The sequence below is a fragment of the Amblyomma maculatum genome, chromosome 1, assembly GCF_055883805.1.
Source record: "Amblyomma maculatum isolate TAMU_Amacu chromosome 1, ASM5588380v1, whole genome shotgun sequence".
NCBI lineage: Eukaryota > Metazoa > Arthropoda > Arachnida > Ixodida > Ixodidae > Amblyomma > Amblyomma maculatum.
In genome coordinates, this window is record NC_139344.1 from 319,696,933 (window position 1) to 319,718,657 (window position 21,725).

Here is a 21,725-nt window from a genome sequence, read left to right on the forward strand (position 1 = left end):
CAGAGGATCATAGTAAAAGCAGTGCTCAAACCAGTATTGGTTATTTTTGTGCTTGCCGGGGAACTCTCTGTTAACGAGAAATGAGCAAACATTCAAAAGCAATGTTTGGGACACACAGTTTAATTAGCGTCACCCATAGTGAAGCGTTCAGGTAATCTCAGTGCGCAGCCGCGGCCAAGTCGACCGACGCACGAGAAGTTAAATGGCTTTCTTACTGATTAAATAAATACTTTTCTCACATATGTCTTAAAGTCTGAAATGTAGCGCGTTAAAATACTTTACATTGGGCTCATGTCCACCTGTGCGTTCACCTGCTAAAACGCACAGAGAACCTCTAGCTTGGACTATTTCAGCTACCAGCGAGCACAATAAGATGCGCTCAGCATCTGTTCGGTTTTATGCTACCGCTCGTGACTGGTCGTGTGAACCCTCATAGAAGCAGCTGTATAAGGACCTTAATCCGACTGCTTAGTGGGCAACAGCTTATACCAAAATCGTCTAATCAACCTTTAAAACGCATCGGCAACTTATGAGAAATGCCACTGAGGAAAACTACACTGTTTTACCGAACATTTGTCTCTTCAAACACATACAGCTCAATTCACAGGCGTTTGTCGTTTTCTTTCTGTAGTGAAGCGGCCCACTTCGGCCAGAAAGAAGCCCACGATATACTTTTAAGCAAACCAACAAAAAAAAAAAAAAGAAAAAAAGAAAAGGAGCGTTGTTCTATAGCTGTGGTATCATTTTGTTATCCAGACATTATGTCATCACGGGCTGTAAAAGACCACTAATTATTTACCTGAATGCAGCTAAAGGTGTTTTTTTTTCTTTTTTTTTTTTACGCGTGCATCCAACCGTTTTCAACTGACTCACTGGGCCTCGGGGCTACTGGCAGGCCAGGTCCCTATTCAATATTCCAAATAGCTTAACCTACTTTACCTCCTCCTTTTTGTGGTCGCCAACCCACTTTTTAACAAAGCCTGGTTGCGAGTTGAGCGTCCTTGCCAGCCACTTCTAGACGTGTGTTGTAGGAGTCCACTTTTATACACTGTGCAATCAACTTTTTACAATGCTGCGGAGCCAGGCCAGTCCTTGCGCCGAGTTTGGTGGATCGGGACGGGCCGAGATCAGTAGACTGACATTTTAGCGGTCCCTAGCTTGAAGCCGTGGGCCTAAGACGAACTCTGGTCGTTCCGATCGCGTGCAGCGCTGTAGCATTCTGTAGGAAGCCATGCTTGGAAGTGAGCCCCGTTTGTGTAAAGGCCTCTTTCCCCGAAACACGCGAGAAACACACACACACACACACACACACACACACACACACACACACACACACACACACACACACACACACACACACACACACACACACACACACACACACACACACACACACACACACACACACACACACACACACACACACACACACACACACACACACACACACACACACGCACACGCACACGCACACACGCACACACGCACACACACACACACACAAATAAAAATAACTCTTGAGAAAAACATCACCAAGAGGAGAAACTGTCAGGGGCAATAACCTCGATGTCTCCTCAGACGCACAAGGTTTATTTATTTTGTCCTCAACAAACCCAGGAACCATTAAACTACGAATCGTTCATTGATGTCACGCTGCAACCCATAAAATTTAGTTCTGCATGTGTGTCCTCAGGAAAACAACTAAATGGTGGATAATACTTGTGTTCGGAAGTAAGGGCGCTTCAAAACATCATAAGCTGTCAGAAAAGCTTCAGGCAGAAAAACCATCTCTTTAAGGTCAGCGCACATTACAAAAATGGCATTTTTAATACTATTTGCAACTTCAGCAGGAACTCGCTTGTTGCTTATGAAACAGTCGCTGAATCCTTGCAAACAAACTTTTTGGTTATTACAACCTATAAAATGTATATGCATATATATATATATATATATATATATATATATATATATATATATATATATATATATATATATATATATATATATATATATATATATATATATTACATCCGCCTGTTCCATATAATTCCGAAAACTCAAAAACGCATTTAGCAAAAGGAAATTACGAGGGAGGAAGGTAGATATTAAACTGGTGCTATTCTGCTTCAAGAAAATTACGTTAAGTAAGGCTTTACATATTGCTAATTAACCAGCTTTTTTTAGGGTTGGTGAAACATAATTTGTAATTAATAATGAGTAAGTATACAAAGCTAAATATGTTCATCAACGAAATCTTACGTGTAGTAGGCAAAAAAATATATGGAAGAGTAAAACTAGAATATTCACTGAAGAAGGAGGCCAATTGTGCGTCTTCATCGGCAAGAATGTGTAGGTACTCCGAAAGTTTCCGAGGTACTTTTATCGATCTTCTGTGACGCGATTGGATTGCCCTACTCGGCAAAAGTCAACGTCTAAGGTGTTTTTGCGAACTGCTTTTCCCGAACTCAAAGCGCTCGCCTAACTTTTTTTCTATCCGCCAACTGACTCCAACCAGAAACACCAAATAAAAATTGTTGTTTTAAGAGAGCTACGTGCGGCGTTCTCACAAAGGGGCACAGTAGACATGGTCAATATTCTATGAAGCCGAAAAGCCTTTCCACATCAAAGAAACAGGGATGATTCTTTAAGGAATGGAGAAAAAAGCACGTCAGCCAGGAGCGACCGGAAAAGAAAGCTACTAAAAAAGCAAAAGCGCTCATTTCTTATATTGCAGCGTTATGCTTAAAAGAGGAGCCAGTTTCAGTTTCATTTCTTCGCGCGTTCTTTTAGCAGAGCACGAGCGTTTGAATCTGCAAATGCACGAGCAATCGCGTTTACTGGCCTGTTATGCGCTTATTTCCATTTCACACTATCGGAGCCTCGAAAGGAACAGCAATTCGAACAATGAAAGGCAAGCGAAAGTGCGCGTACGCCCACGTCGAACTAGTTGTTCAGCGTTGGATTTTTTCTTCTTTCCTGACACTTTTTGTTGCAATAAACACCACAGAACAAAGATACAATTCCCTTTGAACGTTACTGCAGGAGAGAGACATTTCGAGACGCCGAACAATTGGCACAAGAGGCGGGGAGAAGGTTGAAGGAGCAGCCAGTTTGGGAGGCTGGTTCCGAACATCTGGAAAAAGCTTCAGCCACGACCCATATATCTCCCGGCTCGTACAACGAGCGGGCTTCAAAAGAAACCGCCCACAAGTGCGCGGCGCATTAGCTTATTGAAGACGCGACTACAAAAGCGGGACCGTGTTCGCAGGCAATATCGGCAAATCGACTCGGGGGTGGGGAGGGGGACGCAATCGGGCATCGAAAGCGGTGGTGTCTCTGAAAAGGTTGTTACCGCGAGATATTTCCACCACTGAGTGGGACAAGTCTTTCTCCAGCTTAGCTTCTTTCATTCGCTTGTTGTTGGCAAGGCCTGCCCATCTTATCGCACTCAATGCATCTCTAGCACAGTTAGCATGCGAAAATGAATCAAGATAATTGTCAGAGCGGTCTTTTTTTCATTCTGACTCTCTTACTCGCTTATTGTGTGGGTAAAACGTGTAGTTTATCTTGGGGCGAACACTTAACGAAGAAGGGAAGCTTTTTGATGTGGAGATACTTGGAAGAATAGGTCACCTGCACCGAGACAGAGGAGTGCCTTTTTGTACTGCCTTGTTAATAACAACAACATCAACAACAACAACAACAACAACAACAACAACAACAACAACAACAACAACAACAACAACAACAACAACAACAACAACAACAACAACAACAACAACAACAACAACAACAAAAAGCCACTGTGGTAAATAATAGATGCGATTATTTGTCACACGAAATTGAATGACGACTATTGTGACAGGAATTTTTTTATTGCGTGAGTAATATTTTGCAAGCTGACTTAGCAAGGTAGTACGTTTGATAGCCCAATGAACACTGCCAAGTTCAGCCGAAGGCTACGACTTTAATATTTTGTTCTATGGGTTTGGTAATATTTATACATTTCAACGAGGCTTTTACAATTAATGGTCACTGCCGCCACAATTTACGCTAAATTATCCGAACGTGCCGCATTTAGTTATTGCAACTATAAATTTCGAAGATCACGATTTGATTATTTCTTTTCAGTTAATACAAACGGGACAGTTGTGCCACGTACATCGCCCTTTAATTTATACTTCCCATTACTGATGACTGGAAATATGTCGCGCTTTTCATGAACTATTTCAAGCGTTTAATTAAAAACATGACGACTGCCGTCTCTAATTGGTAAATTGAATGTGCTCACAAAGATGCTGTCAGAAATATTTCTGGCCTGAATGCTACTCCATACACAATGCCGCCGATTCTACAGTGCGGTAACCATTTAATGCTGATTCCTTTTTTACTTTACTCTTTGCTATTTTACCAAGTCTATGGCCATTTCAAAAGAAGCCGCTAAATTTTTGCTTAAATAAAGGGCACTCTGAGGAACAGAATGCAACTGCGACAATCAGTTAAAAATATTGAAGAAAGAGTTGCTTTTTAGCGGTCCAAAAGGTTAAGAAAACTTACAGCAGTTGAGGACGCATTAACAAAGGTATTTCCACATCTGCGACCCCAAATGATTCGCATGGCTATTGATTTGTGGCCAATCAATACCTATTCATGGTCTACATCTCCACTTTTCCTTCTGCTCAGCTGTCTCTCCATTTTCTCCTTCTCTCTTTCATCTGCGATGACCCTACGTGTTTCACCCGATGTCGCCATGGAACGGCTGCACGATAGTTGACTGATCGTATATGACTACGACGTTCGAAAGGAAGGAATTGCCTTATAATTCGGAAAAATTATAAATTTCAATCACTTGGTTGGAAAACTGCAATGATTTTCCCCCAAATATTTTATTCAGCTCCTAACAGCCTCTACGCGTTAGAGATAAAAGGGCAGCGGGGAAATACTGTCGTTTAATCATTTCAATGCCTAAAGCCGAAGATAATCAGAACGAAGTAGGATCAAAATATATTACTTATATTATCATCTTACCGGCTTTGAAACTGGATTTACTGGGTCGGACAGGCGCTGTGTGCAAAACAAGCTGCGAATATGTGCCGCCTAGACATTAAAGAGATCGCACACTTATTTGAGAAAAAGTCAAGGCACACGGGAACAGTTTGCCCCATAAAGCGGGTGGTGCTCGTCTTGCAAGGCGGGTTGGCCGTAGGGAGCATGCAGCTTTTTCCAATAACGACGCGATAACCACTAACACACCTTTCTTCGTCGACGTTTACAAACACCACTCTTTTACGTTAACTCCACGATGGAGAAGAACGTAGGCAGCGAAAAACGGCGTATTAAAATCAATAATGAGAAATTTCGCGCTTTTATGAAGCTCTTCAGGACAAGGATTGACACAGAATGAAAAGCACGCGTTGATCATTTTGTATCTGTCCTTGTTTTCGAAGCGATATTTTTCAGCATGACAAACTACCTGCGCCGAATATGTATCCTGATCAGTAAGAAATAATTTCATGCAAGCCGAAATAAGACGAGGGCTGGAATGAGAGCACAATGTACAATTTTTTTATTTAGTTCTGGCCTGGGCAATTCACAGTCTGCAGAAAGGAGTCTGTAGTAACCGCGCACTTTGAGAAGCGTGGCGCATATGGCAGCTTTTTACGTTGCTTTCTTCTGCTCGGCAGCTCCCAGATGTCCATCACATACTGAGAATTTGTGTTCAGAATGCCAGTGGACAACCGCGCACATCACGTATTAAGAATTCCACTCCAGTGAGCTCGAAAACGTTGCTAAATAAATTGTTGATCGAATGTACCGCCGCAGTGGCTAGGCGATGAAGGTAGTCGACTACTGACCGGCTGACCCGGGAACAATGCTGGCAGCTGCGGCCACATTTCGATGGAAGTTACATGCGAGACGCATGTGTACTGTGGGATGTTGGAGTTGTTAAATAGCCCTGACTGGTAGACATTGTCCGGAACCCACCACTGCCGCATTCTCGTAGCCTTAGTCGCTTTTAGATGTTTAATCGCGTATGACATACAATCCCTATTCCTTCAACGAACATTGAGGCCATTTGTGTCTGGGACTTCGGTTTGGTTTGTGGGCTTTAACGTCCCAATGTGGCTGGGGCTATGAGAGACGCCGTAGTGAAGGGCTCCGAAAGTTTCTACCACCTCGGGGTCTTTAGCGTGCACTGACATCGCAGAGCACACGGGTGCCTTGCTTTTTGCCTTCACCGAAAAGCGGCCGCCACAGCCGGGATTCGATTTCCCATTCTTGGGCACAGCAGTCGAGGTTGTGGCACTTCGCATTCGAAAACAACCCTAGGTAGTCTGTAGTTGACGATGACTATTCTGTTCTGCCAGTTCATCACGTTTAAAATTTTGCCATCTGACTGTAAGAAGCAGTCGTCTCTAACCACTGCTAAGTTCACCGAACAAAACATAGTTATGTCTGCACAAGAAGGGTTCATCCACTTGTGCCCAGAAAGCAGTAACAGCCAATTGACAACCTAATATTTGTAGCAAAGTGCCAAATTGCCAGAAACAAATTTTGTTCATTAACAAAGCATGTGTTAGGTTCGCAAATCTTTCACACTTGAGTTCGAATTGCGCTTTAACCACCTGCACCTGTCCAGGCTGATTGTTCATCGCGCTGAGTATACTGGCAAACTGACGAGCCAGCACTGAACCAATTTTTGCAAGCTGTGCGAGAAATCTAGTGAATGTAGACACCAATCACAACCTAACAAGCTAATTAGTGGGTTGCGCTTTTAAAGAAATTCGATCCCTACCTGGAATTTTTCTTGCGTCGTTCATCGTGTTACAGAAGGCGTCTTTCTTGAGGAGAACGTTCTTTAGTCCAGGTATCTTATTCACCTGTAACAAAGAGTCATGGTTAGAATGAAATGCTTTCTTTAGTATGTCATGGAAAGTAAATCCACTTTTGAGGTTAGCTTCGAAGAAAAGTGCGTCTGCTATAAAACATTTTTGTGGTATATGTGCCTTAGAGTTAATAATATTACGTATGAAAAATAGAGCGAAAAATGGGATCAGAGCAACTCATTCTTTTTTTATATTTCAGAAATAAAATCACGGCGACTTCAAATGACTTTACAATCAATGAGAACGATCATTTTATTACTGTCATCATTTATGGTGTATGAGTAAGACCTTATTTACTAAACTCTCAGAACCTTGCCACAAAGTTTACTGAGTGTATAACAATAAAACAGAAAGATCCCAAGATGTTGAGTGCAATGCCTCACTGGTCTCAGATTAAAAGCTCAGAAACAAAAACAAAAAAATAACCGTTTACCCCTGCTATGACTTTTTGCTCAACTAAGTCGTCCACGGAACGCTCCTGAGAAGGGAAGTAAATGTAAGTGTTGCCGGGCTTCCCCGAAACAAACGACCCGTTCCGCAAGCGGACGGCATTCAGACTAGGGCCGCACGCACCGAAACAAGCGCGCAGCTAAGTGCGCTCCGTAAAGCCACGAAAGGGAAAGCTCCTCGACACGCGAAGGATCGTATATTCTCGCAAAATGCATTGCTTTCGCTTTGCCCGGGGAAAGAGCGCCTGGCAGAAAAGACCTCCCCCTTCCGCCTCTCTGCCGGCGCGTGCCAAGAAACACTTGAAGACGAACTACCCGGCGAGCTCAAAAGACAAGAGCTTCCTCCCTTCGCCTTTTCTTGGGCCGCACAACAAAGGCAGGCCCGGCGATGGAAGAGATTTGTACCGCCGGCAACAAATGAAGGCACGCGGACAGTTGTAACAGACTAGTGAGCCAAGAACACCCGGAGGCCTAGGAGTCGGCCGACTTGAATGAGATATTTTTGACCCTGCCGCCGAGGGTCTATTAGCGCTGGAGTCCCAACAAAAGCACTCGACAGTAACGTCCAAATGCGGGGTGTCCGTCAGAACGCGCTGCTCGCATTGTGACCCACTAACGAGGTTCTAGAGCGGTGGTGTTAAACATATATGTAGCCGGAGGCTGAATTCTGGCGCTGTGCGCCTGCTGTGAGAGGTCAATCGAGCTCTTAGATTCAGGGAAGGTTTCCTTACGGTACATACACTCTTCGTGTTCCGATAACGTTCGCAGTAATATATCCGGAAAAAGATTTCACCCCTGGTCACTGAATTCAGACTAATTCCTCCGTCTGTAGCCCTCAGGCGGAAGCGACGCTTGCTTCAAATGCTGGTTGCGTGCCATACTGGAGTTCAAGTATACTGTAAAATGTCGTAATCACTAATTGTAGCCAATTCTTGTCAGTTCTAATGGCTAGATATTGCCGCGAACATTTGCAATCTTTATTTGTTGTTTTCCCCAGCCGCTGACATGCGGTCTTGTAATTGATTGTAACGCACTGACCGATCTTGTGCTCTTTGTTCATGCTTGGTACCGCGAAACGCGAATTTATCATTTTCTTCTTGCTCTGTACCGCGAGACGCGCCGAACTTAGTATCAAATTATTAGTGGCAAGCAGAACTGTTTCCGTATTATTTCAGACTTTTCCAGCATATCTTAGGTGTTATTCAGGTGTTACTGCGCCGATTTTAAATTGAACATGAGTGCGACGACCCCCGAGAGCATCCGCTGCTATCACCGCCCATGAGTCGCTTATTTCTTTTAAGGGCCCAATTCAGTCCCAAAACGTGTTGATTTCGGAGCTACTACGCCTGGCTCTTTTTTCGTGCTCATGGCGTTGTCAACATCACGTGACACATTTTCGCTCACGTGATACCTTCTTCATCGTAGGAAACCTGAGTACTTATTATTGCGTATGGCGCTATACCTGATGTCGTGCCTGGTGCTTTTGACCCTCTTCACATTAATGATAATGTTGTCGTGGCGTTCCGCATTCATTCACTTATCAAACTTCGAACCGTTTCAGCGTTACTACATCATTTACATCTGTTTGAGTGACGCTAGCTCAGCTCTTAAGCGAGGGTTCGTATTAGGCGAATTTGCACGGTAACCAGCACAATGCTTGTATTGTGATAAAAAGTAGTAGTGTTCGATCTGATGTAAACCTACACCTTTATAATAATATGCGTCTGCAATAAAAATTGTGAGATATTCCGCGCAACAACTTTGAGGAATGACACTCACCGCATGGTACTGGGACAATTCGGCGGTCTCCACACAGGCTCCATTGTCTCCATCGCTGAAGCTTAGGCACAGAAGCCATATCCATTCTGATGACCGTGGTGGCATGTTTCCTGGGAATATTGGAAATAAATAGAATGTGCTATTGACTGGGCATATGTATACTCTCAAAATAGGCTGACCAAGAAGCAATAGGAGGGCCATTTTTGTGTCTCCCCGTTGTTCGTGTAAATAACCTTTTGTCAAGTCAGGTATATAGAAAGTAATGCTATATACGCATCATTATTTCTTCTGAAATCAGTTTAAGAAAAGATTATACACCGAGGAGGCTTCAAGAGATTGAGATAGTGGTTTTACTGTGCCTAAAGCAATCATGGAGAAGGCAAATTCTATTAAATTACTCTTGCACATAGCCCTCGTTTGTAGTTTGGCTTCATAGATTATCATGAATAAAATTGAATTGAAGCCCTTTGCCCCCCCCCCCCCCCCCCCCCCTCGTTTTTTTTTTTGAGCCCGTGACATAACACATGCAGAGCAGGTCACCACTGTATTAGCTGCAGCACATCCCACTTCTAAAACAATTATTTCCGACTCGCGGGAGGCCTGTCGGAACGTCGAGCAGGGTTCGGTATACCGTACCTAGCCTATCACCTTCTCCAAAACAGCGTCTACACCGGAGACCCCCCCGCTCACCGGAATATCATTTAGGCTCCTGCTCACATGGGCCTTGAGGGAAATGAGGCAGCTCTCCCCGTCGCCCGCGCGCTCTCTCACCGGGCATTCCCCTCCGACCCAGATGATGAGGAACTCGAATTCACTCCAGCATATTATCTCAAAGATATTGTTTTACTATATCAATCTGGCCACGGCATTTATCCCCGCCCGTGTAAGGGCCTCTCAAAGGCGGAGGAGCGTCTTGTGCTTCGCCTTTATACAAATGCTTTGCTGTGCCCGGCAGCTCTCAAACACTTCGACCATTTTTTCTCACGCAGCTGTCGGCACTGTGCGGAGAAGTCTTCGGACATTTACCACATGGTGTGGGCTTAGTCCTCCAACCCTGCTATCCCCCCTCATCCCAACCCCATCCGGGAGGACTGGGAGGCGACCCTGCTCGGATGCTCTGACCTACAGACCCAAAAGGCCTTGGTTGAGCGCACCCGGGCAGCGGCCGACGCCGCTGCAGTCCCGTATTAGAGACCCCACCTAATGCTTGAGAGGACTGGTCTCTTATGGGTTGGTCCAATCATACCTTCCTGTGAATGCTTTTTTGTACCAATAAATGTCATTCATCATCACCACCACCCCCGCGCACACACACCTCACCGCCCAAGAAAAAAAAATAGAGTAACTTCTATTGGTCTAGTTTATGAGGTTTAACGTCCCAAAGCGACTCAGACTATGAGAGATACCGTAGTGGAGGGCTACGGAGTAATTTCAACCACCTGGGGTTCTTTAACCGTGCACTAACATCGCACAGAACATGGACGCCTTGCTTTTCGCCTCCGTCGAAAAGGAGTATCCTTGGGCACAGCAATCAAATGCCCTAATCACTCCCCCACTGCGGTTGGGCGGTGTAACTTCTGTGATAAGCGAATGTTGGGGATAGGGATGGTCACTAAACAAATTTTCTTCCTTCTGAAGAAGCACGAATTCTATAGATTCGTACGCAGCGTACGCCTCGCATTAATCAAAAGATTCTTGTGCCTCATATCAGACTGAATGCGCATAACGTCTTTGCAAGAAGGACACATTTTGCGACAGTCATCTGAATATGGACCAGCACTGCCAAATATGCTTGCTTGGCTAACTACAGCTATGCCTGTTTTCGGCACACCTGTTTTCGCCGGCGCTATTAGCTTCGACATGTGGGGACCGCGACGTGACGTACTGCAAAGGACACCGCATGCATAAACTGTGAACTAGTCGTATGAGAAATCACTATACATTCATTACGTAATTATGAAGTTAGAGTGAATTCCTGTGCAGGCTGTAGTGCCCGAATAGCTAAAGATATTATGCTTGTATAAATGGTTTCAGTCTCAATTGTTTCTAATTTGCGTAAATATGTGAACCACCAAAAACGGGAAGGCCGCTCCGAGGTTTTGTTTCCATACTGCTCGTTAGTCTTTCCACTGCTCCTCCATGTGCATAGGTCTTTTTTCTGAATATTTATATAATATATGCCACTGGAGTTGAGTGTTAGCTTTTCATTCGGTTTTGAATGCAAAATTAAGCTGCTAGGCATATTTCAAACTAACTTCACACGCAACAACACATACGCTCCTCATTTTCGGCTTGCTTCTCTGTCACTTCTTTCTAGAAGGTAGAGAAAGAAGTCAGCTTCTGTCCTTCGAGAGGTCATGTACGAAGAAAAAGTAACAACGACAACGAAGAAAGTTTCTCGTGGTGCTGGCGCTGCTAAGATATGATCAAGAACTCATGCCTCAGTCATTTGCTTTTCGACCCAGCGTCCAAGTCCCAGCGGGCGAAGCTAATAAATACGCGCAGAGCGATACTAGAGCTGAGCACGTCCAGGCGGCCAACCTATCAGGACACAAACTGCAGGCCCGCATGGCACGTAAAACCCATTGGAGAAAGTGGAAGGAGGGGGGACATGCTGCAGGCACCCGGAAGGGATGCAACGAAATGTTTTGGTGTTGCTCATCCCCTTTATTATCCTTTCGTGAGTCAGAACAAGCTGAGCTCCCAGATAGCAGCACACTTCAAACTGCCCTTGAAAAGAGTCACCTTCGCCCAATAAGTATAAATCAGTGATGTCTGTAAGATGATAGACAACTAGTTTAACCAAAACGAGCGTATTGTTTCGTTTTGGTAATTATTAACAAGCGCGCCTTGCATTTGGGAAGTCTTTTGAACACCGCATCTTTGAAAAGTGCTCGCGCGTCTTGCTTCTCCTCTCGATTCATTCTTAGTTCCTCAAGAACCGGTATATTCGTCTTTGCCAGTACATACATTTTCGAACGAAAAGAATGCGCTATCGTGAGTTAACAGCATCCCGCTTTTCGGCCTTGTCTTGCTGTTCTCCAACAAAATTTGCGCACGACAATGGAATCGCAACCGTCTAGTGCTCCTTCAGTGTTTTAATTCCAATCAACACCTTTGCGGAACTGCTAACGTTTTCGCAGTAAGTGTATAGACTGAAGTCAGTGACTACAACGTTGCCGCTTTTGTGGTCAAAAGAACGAAAATATCAATTAAAATTGACTGAGATATATTTGTAACAGTTTACAGACGCTTTGTTGCTTTGTAAAGAGTCGAAAAAATAGTGAACTCGAGATAACATCTCGTCAAGTGAAAAAAAAAAAAAAAAAAAAGGGACCTGGAAGCTTTATTCGAACCCATTGCCAAATATATTTCAGCTTTTATAAAACTTGCGGTGCATTCCGGGAGCAAAAGAAAAATGGTTTGGTTGGTTAGGCCAAATGGTAGTTACGTGCGGTAGCAATGCTAGTCGTGTTTTTGCCAATTTGCCTTGGAATCGATTGCTTCTCTTGATTTTACTAGGCCTATATGAGCCATTGATTGTTAGCATTGCTTTATTCAAGGTCGCACATGGTTACGGAAGTGCAGACATAAGTGGCTTGGCATTTGGGGGACACATAAGCACCCCTTTGAAGGGTTTCACGCGACTTCGACAATATATAGCTGTCATCATCGAACGCCTTGCGGAACCTCCTCTCCGTACATATACTTTACTACTCGCCTAATCACTAATCCCTTAATTTGCATTATCTAACTTTTAGCATACCGTTGTTATCCTAGTGAAAAAACCATATGACTCACAAAAACCCTATGAGTCTCACCCGACATCCCGGAATATCAAAGGAGCTTCCCGAGTTGGCAGCTTCTGCCAGCTTACCCAGGCCACGTGGTCTCTAGGCGTCTCACAACCAATTACAGTTCACCCAGGTTCTCTGCCAAGTACTACCTGCCACAGTTGTCACAAACACAAAGATGCAGAGTGGGGCCAGACGCAAAAAATCACGTGGCTCTCAGGAGATTTTAACTTGAATACGTGAGTGTTAGCTGTGGAGTGACAGCAAAACGTCCTTCAAGACACGTTTCGCTTTGCTTTGCTTTTTCGGAGACAAGGAGGGCTATCATGACTTGCCGAGAACTGCAATGATACTCTGAACTGCATACAGTGAATAGCGCATGTGACAGTGAACATCAGGTCAGGCAAGGTTATCAAGTCCTCAGCACTCTTCCTCTTCAGACACAAATACCACCTCCCACGATAGCCTACCTCCGTGTTCTCTTCGAAGCAGTCACCTTGCGGCTACACATTTCCCAGCTTCCGCAAAAACGTTCGCCTTAAATGGTAGCCACCGTCCTGTTGCGCACTCCTCCGCCGTCCCATAGCCTAGCAAGCCACTCCTTGCACTCTCCCACTTTCTCCTCCTCTTCCCTTTCCAGCACTCCCTCTCTTTTACTCCCCTCTTTGCTGCCCTACAAAAGTGCGAGGTGAACGCCGACTATGGCGCTGAACTGTTCAGAACTAACACACTAAATGTACAGATTCGGAAGACCTAAAAACAGCATCTAAATAAGCGGTATTGTTTTCGCCTCGAACGATCGTGTTGACGCAGACCTACCTGCAACATATACTGACAGGGAGAAGGAAAAATGTGAATGCAATGAAGCGACAATAAATGACTGAGCACTGCGGCATTTCAATTGCAAGCGCAATGGAAAACAAAAGTAACTGCAGCTGGTTCTAAGCGCTCAGTAATGCTGATAAGATATTATTGCGCACTTTCAGCGTGGTATTTTTTAATTCTCTCCCCGTTGTACGATATGGGAAGCTCTTCTTATGCAGCCAATTTATATGCAGACCTGCACCGCAACTATTGCTGGTTATCACTCGGCTCGAGTACAGTCACCAAAGGAAATGCCTCAAACATCGACATCCAGGATAGTGCATAAGCTGACGGCATGTTGAAGAGTAGCACCAGGAGAGTGTGAGATTAAACAACACGCTCAATTGATTTATATTCAGTTTTTTTTTTCTCATAAATGTTCACTTGCATGAGTACCGCAGATTTTCATGGTGCTTTATTTTTGTTTTGACCTCTTACCATATACATTTCTATGGGATAGTCAGTAGGAGTGTTTGAAGGCTTTTTTTTTTCTTTTTTGCTCTAAATGCAGAGAAGACGGCAAAACACATTACGGCACAGAGTTAATATATGCTTTTGTGTCTAATAGTTCCAAGGAAGGGGTGGGCTCGTAAATTACCGGACACCATATATATAAATCGTTGGGGGTAGAGCATGCGACCCTCCATTTTTTAAGATGTGCATTCTTCAGCAATCCTAAAATTTAACAAATACTATGAATTCCCATCGAAAGAGCTTCATGTGCTCGATTCCTACTTCTGAGAGAACAACTGAGAAATTACACTCCGAAAAATCGAAACATTCCACCAAACAGCACGCAGTTGCGGGCAATCCCAACTCTAAGCACAGGAAACACCTACGCAAACGTGCTCTCGCTATTCTCTGCAGCATGGTAATTAGCACTGCAAAATGATACGGTTTAAAATTGTAGTCGTTAGGTCCGTTCGATTCAGCTGCACTCTTTGCACCAGTTCTGTAAAGTTCTGCGGCGCTGCTGCAAGCGTGCAGCACCAGTTCCAGCAGTTCAGGTGCAGCATCGGCACCAGCTGCTTCCAAACGAATGGTAGAGTGCAGGCCGAGCCGTCTGCTAGCATTGGCGTCGCCAACAAGCTGCGGCCGGCTGTGTGCAACATCGCGTCAGCCGACGCCAACGTCCCGGTTAACTTGATGAATTTTCAAATAGCACATTACAACGCAGTTTTGCCATTATCCAGCCGCTATGCTTTTGGCCTGTGCGTTGTAATAAACGGCACTTGTCAGCGAGAACACGATCGAGTTCGCGTGGAAACGGCGACGCGTACTCGTAAGAAGTAGACACACGCATGCGGTGCGCTTCGATCGACGGCTGCCGCAAAAGGTATGCATTTGCGCAACACGCATATTTGAAAATCTTCATGTTCGGGATGATTAACGGCGTTAATCTGAGCGCATATGCACAGACGATAGAATTTATTCTTGAATATGCGATGCCAATATGCATAAAAGCCGGCCGCATTTGCCGAATAAGATCAATTTTCAAATAGAACACCACAATCAAGCGTTGATGCGAGCTGGCACGGAGCGCAAAAAACTTTGATCACGATTGAAGTCAGCATGAATCATAACGCATGCACGTGCTTACTTGTCAGACGTGGTTTGAAGTACGTGTCGTCGTTTCTTTGGCGAACACGGGCACCGCTCTCGTTGACGAGTGGAATAACTAGCGTCGCTTCACTGTTTATCACAACAAGCAAGCCATCGTCGCACAAGATGTCGTCTGCTTTCATGCGGCGGCTGCAGCTGCACCATTTCCGCACTGACCGCTGAGGAGGTGCACAGTTTTGCTGAACTTTTCGTGAACTCGACCTTAACGACGTCTGCATTTTTCGAAATGAATGGCGTGGTGCAGAGCGAGCTATGTTGAATCGCTGAAATGAATGGCGAAGTGCAGCACCACGTGAAACCAGCTCACGTTGTGCTGGTGAATTGAACGGACCTGTTTTTTTATGCGCAGTGGATTGCGGACTTTACAGCACTGATGTTGGTGCTAATATCACGTGCTGCACCAGCCAGATTTTATAAACAGCCTTCCAGCGCATTCCCCTGCATAGCCATGAGTCGTTATTACCTGTGGTGGAGTTTGCCCTGACCGTCAAAGAAGGGGCAGGAGCAGCGGCGGGGAAAGCGGCGGAGTTCAAAGCGGGAGTACCGTCGTCACCAGCGTTTGGCAATGATGACGTCATGGGGCGCTTAAACCACGGTGGCGCCCTGAGTTGCCAGCCGCGGTCCGCCAGGACGGAGCTGATGAGAGGCAGGTCCCGGCTGATGGCAGCCTTGTGACCCCGCACCAGGACAACAGGCGTGGACTCTCGTAGCGGCCGCAGTTGCTCTTCCTCGAGCTACAGTGTCACAAAGAAAAAAAAAAGCATAATATGGATGTGATTATAAAACGAAAGGACACTATCATAATAAATAAGGTCATCACACGATTCAATAAGCTTGCTCAAAAGAGAAAACGAATATTGTCCTTATAAGACAGCCGTAAGGGAAACGTTTTGATACTAATGGGTATATTATTTGGCCTTTAAATTGATACACGTGGAGCAGTTCAAGTACACCCACTGTAAGTCTGATCTCGCCTATACGTGAACACCACCACAACCAGTGTAATGATGACTGGCGAAGAAAACAAAGAAAATGAAGAGAGGTAATAACCCTGATCCATGGGCGTTTCGCATTCCTTCGAACCGAATATCATTCATCTCGTAATAAGGGAGTAATTACTCTTTGGCATCCACCCAAGCGCAGCCATATGATTACAAAGGAAAGTTATACAGCTTTCTCGGAAACTTCGTAGTTAAAGGAAAATTCATCCTGGTCCGGGGATCGATTCGATCAACATCATTTATCTCGACTGCCGAACTTGCGCAGCTCCAAGAAGTTTTTCAACGGCGTTTGGTTTAGATAACATTTGAGTAGACAGAGCATAGCGGAGGTAGGCACGATCTACAAATGTCTTCGAAACACGAATAGCGCCTTCAACGTATGTACAGTCAATAGTCGGTCACCATCGCTTCCTCCAGTCCACTGTAGCGCCCATCGACTGCTTCTGCGTTGCGGCTAATGATTCAATATATGATGCTTGTTTAAGAAGTAGCTCATGTACTTGCTAAGTGAGTGCATGGGCTATGCGCACTTAACACGGGAACTCAAGAATTCCCCAAAGGTGTGCCAGTGTGGGAATTACTGCACTCCGGTAAAAACATTTACATCGCTGTATACGATAAAAGGAAACTATTGTTCGTTTGCATTGCGTAAAATACAAGCTACACTCTACCGATTTTAAATAATCATCTGCTCTATTTTACTCGTTGTACCATTGCTTTTATATGCAGTGTGATCACCCTCCTAGGAACGCTTCATGGCCGTGTTGCTGGCATCCTTTAGGACAACAAGTTCCTGCTGTTTATCCCTGATTTCTCCGATGTGACCAATGCTTGATATGAATACACTTTTTCCAGAAGTATCTTTGATGCATGTTCGTGGTAAATGAAACATCCTAACTTGTTGCCCAAAGTGGACGGCGAGGACTAGTGGTGGCTGTCTAAGCACATTACTCGGCAGTCTGGGACACAACTACAATTCCAGTTCATTGCGTGCTCTTCCTGCCTTGTAAGAAATCATTGGTCTCAGGGCAGTGTGGGTAAAGCGCACTCGACGGCCATTTACATTTGCTAGAACTTGTGAATTTGCTCTCCGCGATCATCGACGTTGGTCGAGGAAAGGCGTAGTTGTCGATTTAAGGAAGTTGGAGGGCGTTTACTGCGTATACGTGAAGTGTGCATTTTTGAAGTTTAGCTGCTTTAGCTTGTTTACCTTAGTTCTAATAGAGATAAGGCGCAGAGAAGGGTAGATATCTTCACGCCATAACCTCATCAGTGTGAAGATTCCGCTCAACTGCCATCTTCCTAGCACATGAAGGGCGATCGTTCTCGGGTGTCTTCAGGGGCCTAAATTCTGTCAATACAGTTGAGAACACAACGAAACGAGAACTTCGTTCTGACATATATATGTAGAAAGCCGATAGTCATCAGTACGAAGGAAAATATACAGTATTTTTGTCTATAATCTCATTTTTGTGGTTTTGAATAATAGAAATTATGTAATAATTTGATGGTATACAGTAGGTTAAGTGATTAGAAAGTAGAATAAAGAAATATGCTACCGAAATGATCCGAACCCGCAAGTTTCGAATGTTTCTTTTATTTTCTAATCAATTATCGTTCCGCCTTAAGATGATTAGATTATTATTGATTAACACCACAAACTACATCCCTTAAAAGCAAGACCTTATTTTTTTCTTGGTTTCGATGTCAAACTGCAACCGTATGCGGGTTGGTTGTGCTGGAGTTGTCGCTCTAACCGTTTCTCAATGTACTAAACGTCGCGACCATGGTGGTCACCACAGTCACGCCGTTCATCACACTCAGAATAGGCACAGTGACAAAGACAAAACTCGACGAAAAAGAGTCATTACGGTAGTGCGAGCGAACGCTGAAGCTTTTGAATACGTTTGTAAAGTGTAGTACATACCATTCCGATAGTTCGTCGAGCCCGAATGCCATTTCAAGTCTTGCATTCCATTTTACTGAGATGCCGTTCGAACGCACCCGTGTAACACGGACATACGTGAGCGGGATTATAACCCGAAAAAGGACAGGATGACGGCGCGATAGACAGTCTAGCGCGTTGAAAACCTTACTAAGAACTCTATCCTAATTCTAGCCGTCGGGGTGGCTCAGTGGTTAGAGCTCTTGGCGGCTAAACCAGAGGAGATAGTATCAAATCCCGACCACTTTTCGATGGAAGCGAAAAGCAAGGCGCCCGTGTTCTGTGCGATGTCAGTACACCGGCCTGTTGAACTTTCCGGAGTCCTCCATTACGGCACCTCCCATAGCCTAGTCGCTATGAACAAACAACCTAACAACCTATCCAAATTTCTAGTGACGACTGACCACCTCTGCTGGCCTCTGTACAAGGCACCCATCTTCTTTATAGTCCCAACGTCTCCAGGAGAACGCGCATCTGCGACCGATGCTGCCTCCGAAGTAAATGGAAAACCTCTCGACGAAAGTACACAAGCGCTGGCTTCAGCTGAAGGTAAACAGACAAAATAAAGCCAATGACCAAAAAGTAGAACGAAAATGCCAGGCATGGCATAGCAACTGACACTTGAGGCTCGAAGATCAGCTGCACGACTAATTCTCGCAGGGAATTTAGAGCGAGTAGGCTTGATAATGAGAGAAGCTAAAAACACGAGCTTCAAATAGAGACGCATTGTAACGCCGCCATTGCTTCTCTCTCTCTCTCTCTCTCTTGTTCCCAGCGTGCTTCCTTGTTAGGCTAATTAGGGCTTCCGTCATGTCCATCTGTATGCAGGCGGAGAGTAGCAGCTCTACCCACTGGGGAGCGCATACTCGTGTAATGAGCCTTTTCGCCGGATCGACTGCTCCCATTCTGTTTGAACTGGGCTTAAGCGTTTTACGAAGCACGCGGACGCTCTAAGCCAGAGGCTCCCGGTGATGTGAAGTTGCCGGCATCTAGAGCGGTCGGGTCGTGTACTACGCGGCTGGCATTTGCGAAGAAAGGGCGTATTTAAAACAGGCTCCCCTACTACACCGTTTCCGCATTTGGGCAGGCACGCCGGGAGAAGTGGGTTTAAATAGACGAGAAGGTTTAGCCTGAGCGAAGGTCGGAGCAGAAAAAAAAGAGCATGCTTCTACACATCCTTCGGTCCTATGCAGAACAAGAAAAATTGCAGCACTATAATTGAAAGTGGAGTAGGCGTTTACGGGTTATTTGCTGTAACAACCGTTGAACGCGATTTTGCCTTTAAAATGAGAATTAGAATCATACTTTACGGTTCATAAAGAGCCTTTTTGGTGAATATTCCAGCATCTATGAGCTTGCGCATAACATTACCTTAATCAATTTCGTATTCTTTGTGCTATTTCTCTTTGAACATAACTTATTTGTTGAACATTGTCCACGTGTATGATCAGAACGAACACATAAACAAGCCGACTGAACCAGGACGCATAGCACAAACTGTCAAGAAAAAGAAAAGCTTAATCGTCAGAGTGTATCAGTACAGAACCACTATTGCAAGTTACAGCAAAGAGGAAAATGACGATGGCAAGATCGCATTCTTTTAAACCATAATATTGTCATGTCTGTGTAGCAGTAAGAAGCGGTACCCCCCCCCCCCCCCCTCCTCCCTTTAAAGAAAAAAAGGTAATTGTTTTGGGGGCTGTTGTCACCCACATTGAAATCCCTAAAGTTCGATAAGTTGGCGACAAAGTTCGGCCCAATTTCACAAAGTTCTCTTTTTTTCTTCTTTACAGAATGTTGAAAGGCTGTGTAGCCAAAACTCGTCAAAGTTGGGATTCGACGCAGCTGTCCCCCTAGCAGTGAAATGTGATCGAATCTAGAGACACTGTGCAAAAACAAAAGCGATAGAGGAAAGGGTTACACACTGAACCGTGTCCGCGGCCCCTACAATCCTGACCGTTAATTGTATTTGGGATCCTCTTCTTCTGACGCAAATAGCGCTCCGGACCAACCTTTTCCCAACACAATGCCCCAAACGCACACTGGAGAACGCTGAGCGGCGGCAAACAATGTCAAAAAGAAACCTCTACAAAACGTTATCATGCGGCTCCTCTCCACGCAGTAACGTTACCTAGTGTAGTAGCGGCGCCAGGGAATGCTCGTGCCGCCGCAGCATTTCGCCACCGTTCACTGGACAGGAGTCGGCGACGGCGATGGTGACGACAGGCGGGCACATTCTTTGGGTAAGGAAAGCAAGGAACTGGAGAGGATGGGAAGGGGCACTATTATCGCGTACAAAAATTGCTTTCGCGAGAGCCAATGATGTTCCGAAGCTTCCCCCTTTCTCTCCTTTCTCATCCCCTAACTTCGTCTCCCCAACATTTCCAGTTCCTTTTTTTTTTATCTGTGTTTCTTCTTCAGGCTATGTTTTGAGGGCTTCTCGAGCGCACTGAACAGGCTGCACTTCTGAAGGTCTGGCTTCTTTTTTTTTTTTTCTTGATCCGTTTTTTCCCACTCCTTCAATAGCGTAGTACGAGGAGCGCACGAGCAGCGTGGCCCCTGTCCGCGAGTCCCAATCAGATTGCAGACTCATTTCAATTTGCCGCCGGCTCCCCTGAGGGACAGAGCTTCATCTAATGGAATATCAGCGTCGAGTTCTTCGTCCTTCACCATCCCTGCAGATTTCTCTGGCGCCTGCCCGCCCACACTGATTCCCGCACTACCTGCGAAAACACTCCCTGCCTCCGCTGCGCTGTTCGACAATCTGATGTCGCTCTCGGTTACCATTTCCTCTCTCCTTTTCGCTCTCATTCGACCCATCAGTTTATTTTGGGCCCCGACGGATGTCTTTCTTTCATTTGCCTGCACCTCGGGGCAACCGCCATGTGTTTTGCTGCGCGCGAATCTATGCAGCTTTTTGTGATTTCGCAGTCGCTGTCGTTGATTTTTGCTGTTCATATGATCCGTGGGGCTGCAAAAACAACCGTGTATTTATGTCGTACATATAAACGTAATAGGAGCTGGGGATAAGTTAAACAAGACACAGGATCTTGTTTCAGGCTTCGGTACGGTACCTTAGAGGAGCGACCGATAAAACACACAAAAAATCGCAACAAATAAATCGCTTTGAACAAGATTTAGTCGGAGCCGTATACCTTTGCGTCAGCTGCAACCATACCGTTATTTGTTATGTCGCTCGCATGAAAAAAAATATATATATATATTGTTTCCTCACGCTTAAGCAGAAACACCACGTGGGAATCACACAGCACGTTCTGGAGGATCTCAGAGATCAAAGGAAGAAAAGAAAAAAACAACATCGAAATTTCCTCTCGTCTCAATTTTCAACTGGCTATATTTGCACGCGATGAACAACATGGGGT

At 45.0% G+C, this 21,725-nt stretch overlaps 1 protein-coding gene across 1 annotated transcript in view; it reads right to left on the reverse strand.

The window, feature by feature from the left end:
* The window catches only part of LOC146207241 (cadherin-like and PC-esterase domain-containing protein 1), a 169,520-nt gene that overhangs the window by 110,431 nt on the left and 37,364 nt on the right, over nucleotides 1-21,725 (reverse strand). Inside the window, exons 4-6 of the mRNA XM_084576418.1 lie at nucleotides 15,860-16,130; nucleotides 9,116-9,261; nucleotides 6,797-6,881 (exon numbers count right to left, since the gene is read on the reverse strand). Coding sequence (XP_084432544.1) covers nucleotides 6,797-6,881; nucleotides 9,116-9,261; nucleotides 15,860-16,130 — 502 coding nt within the window. The remainder of the gene's footprint in view (nucleotides 1-6,796; nucleotides 6,882-9,115; nucleotides 9,262-15,859; nucleotides 16,131-21,725) is intronic.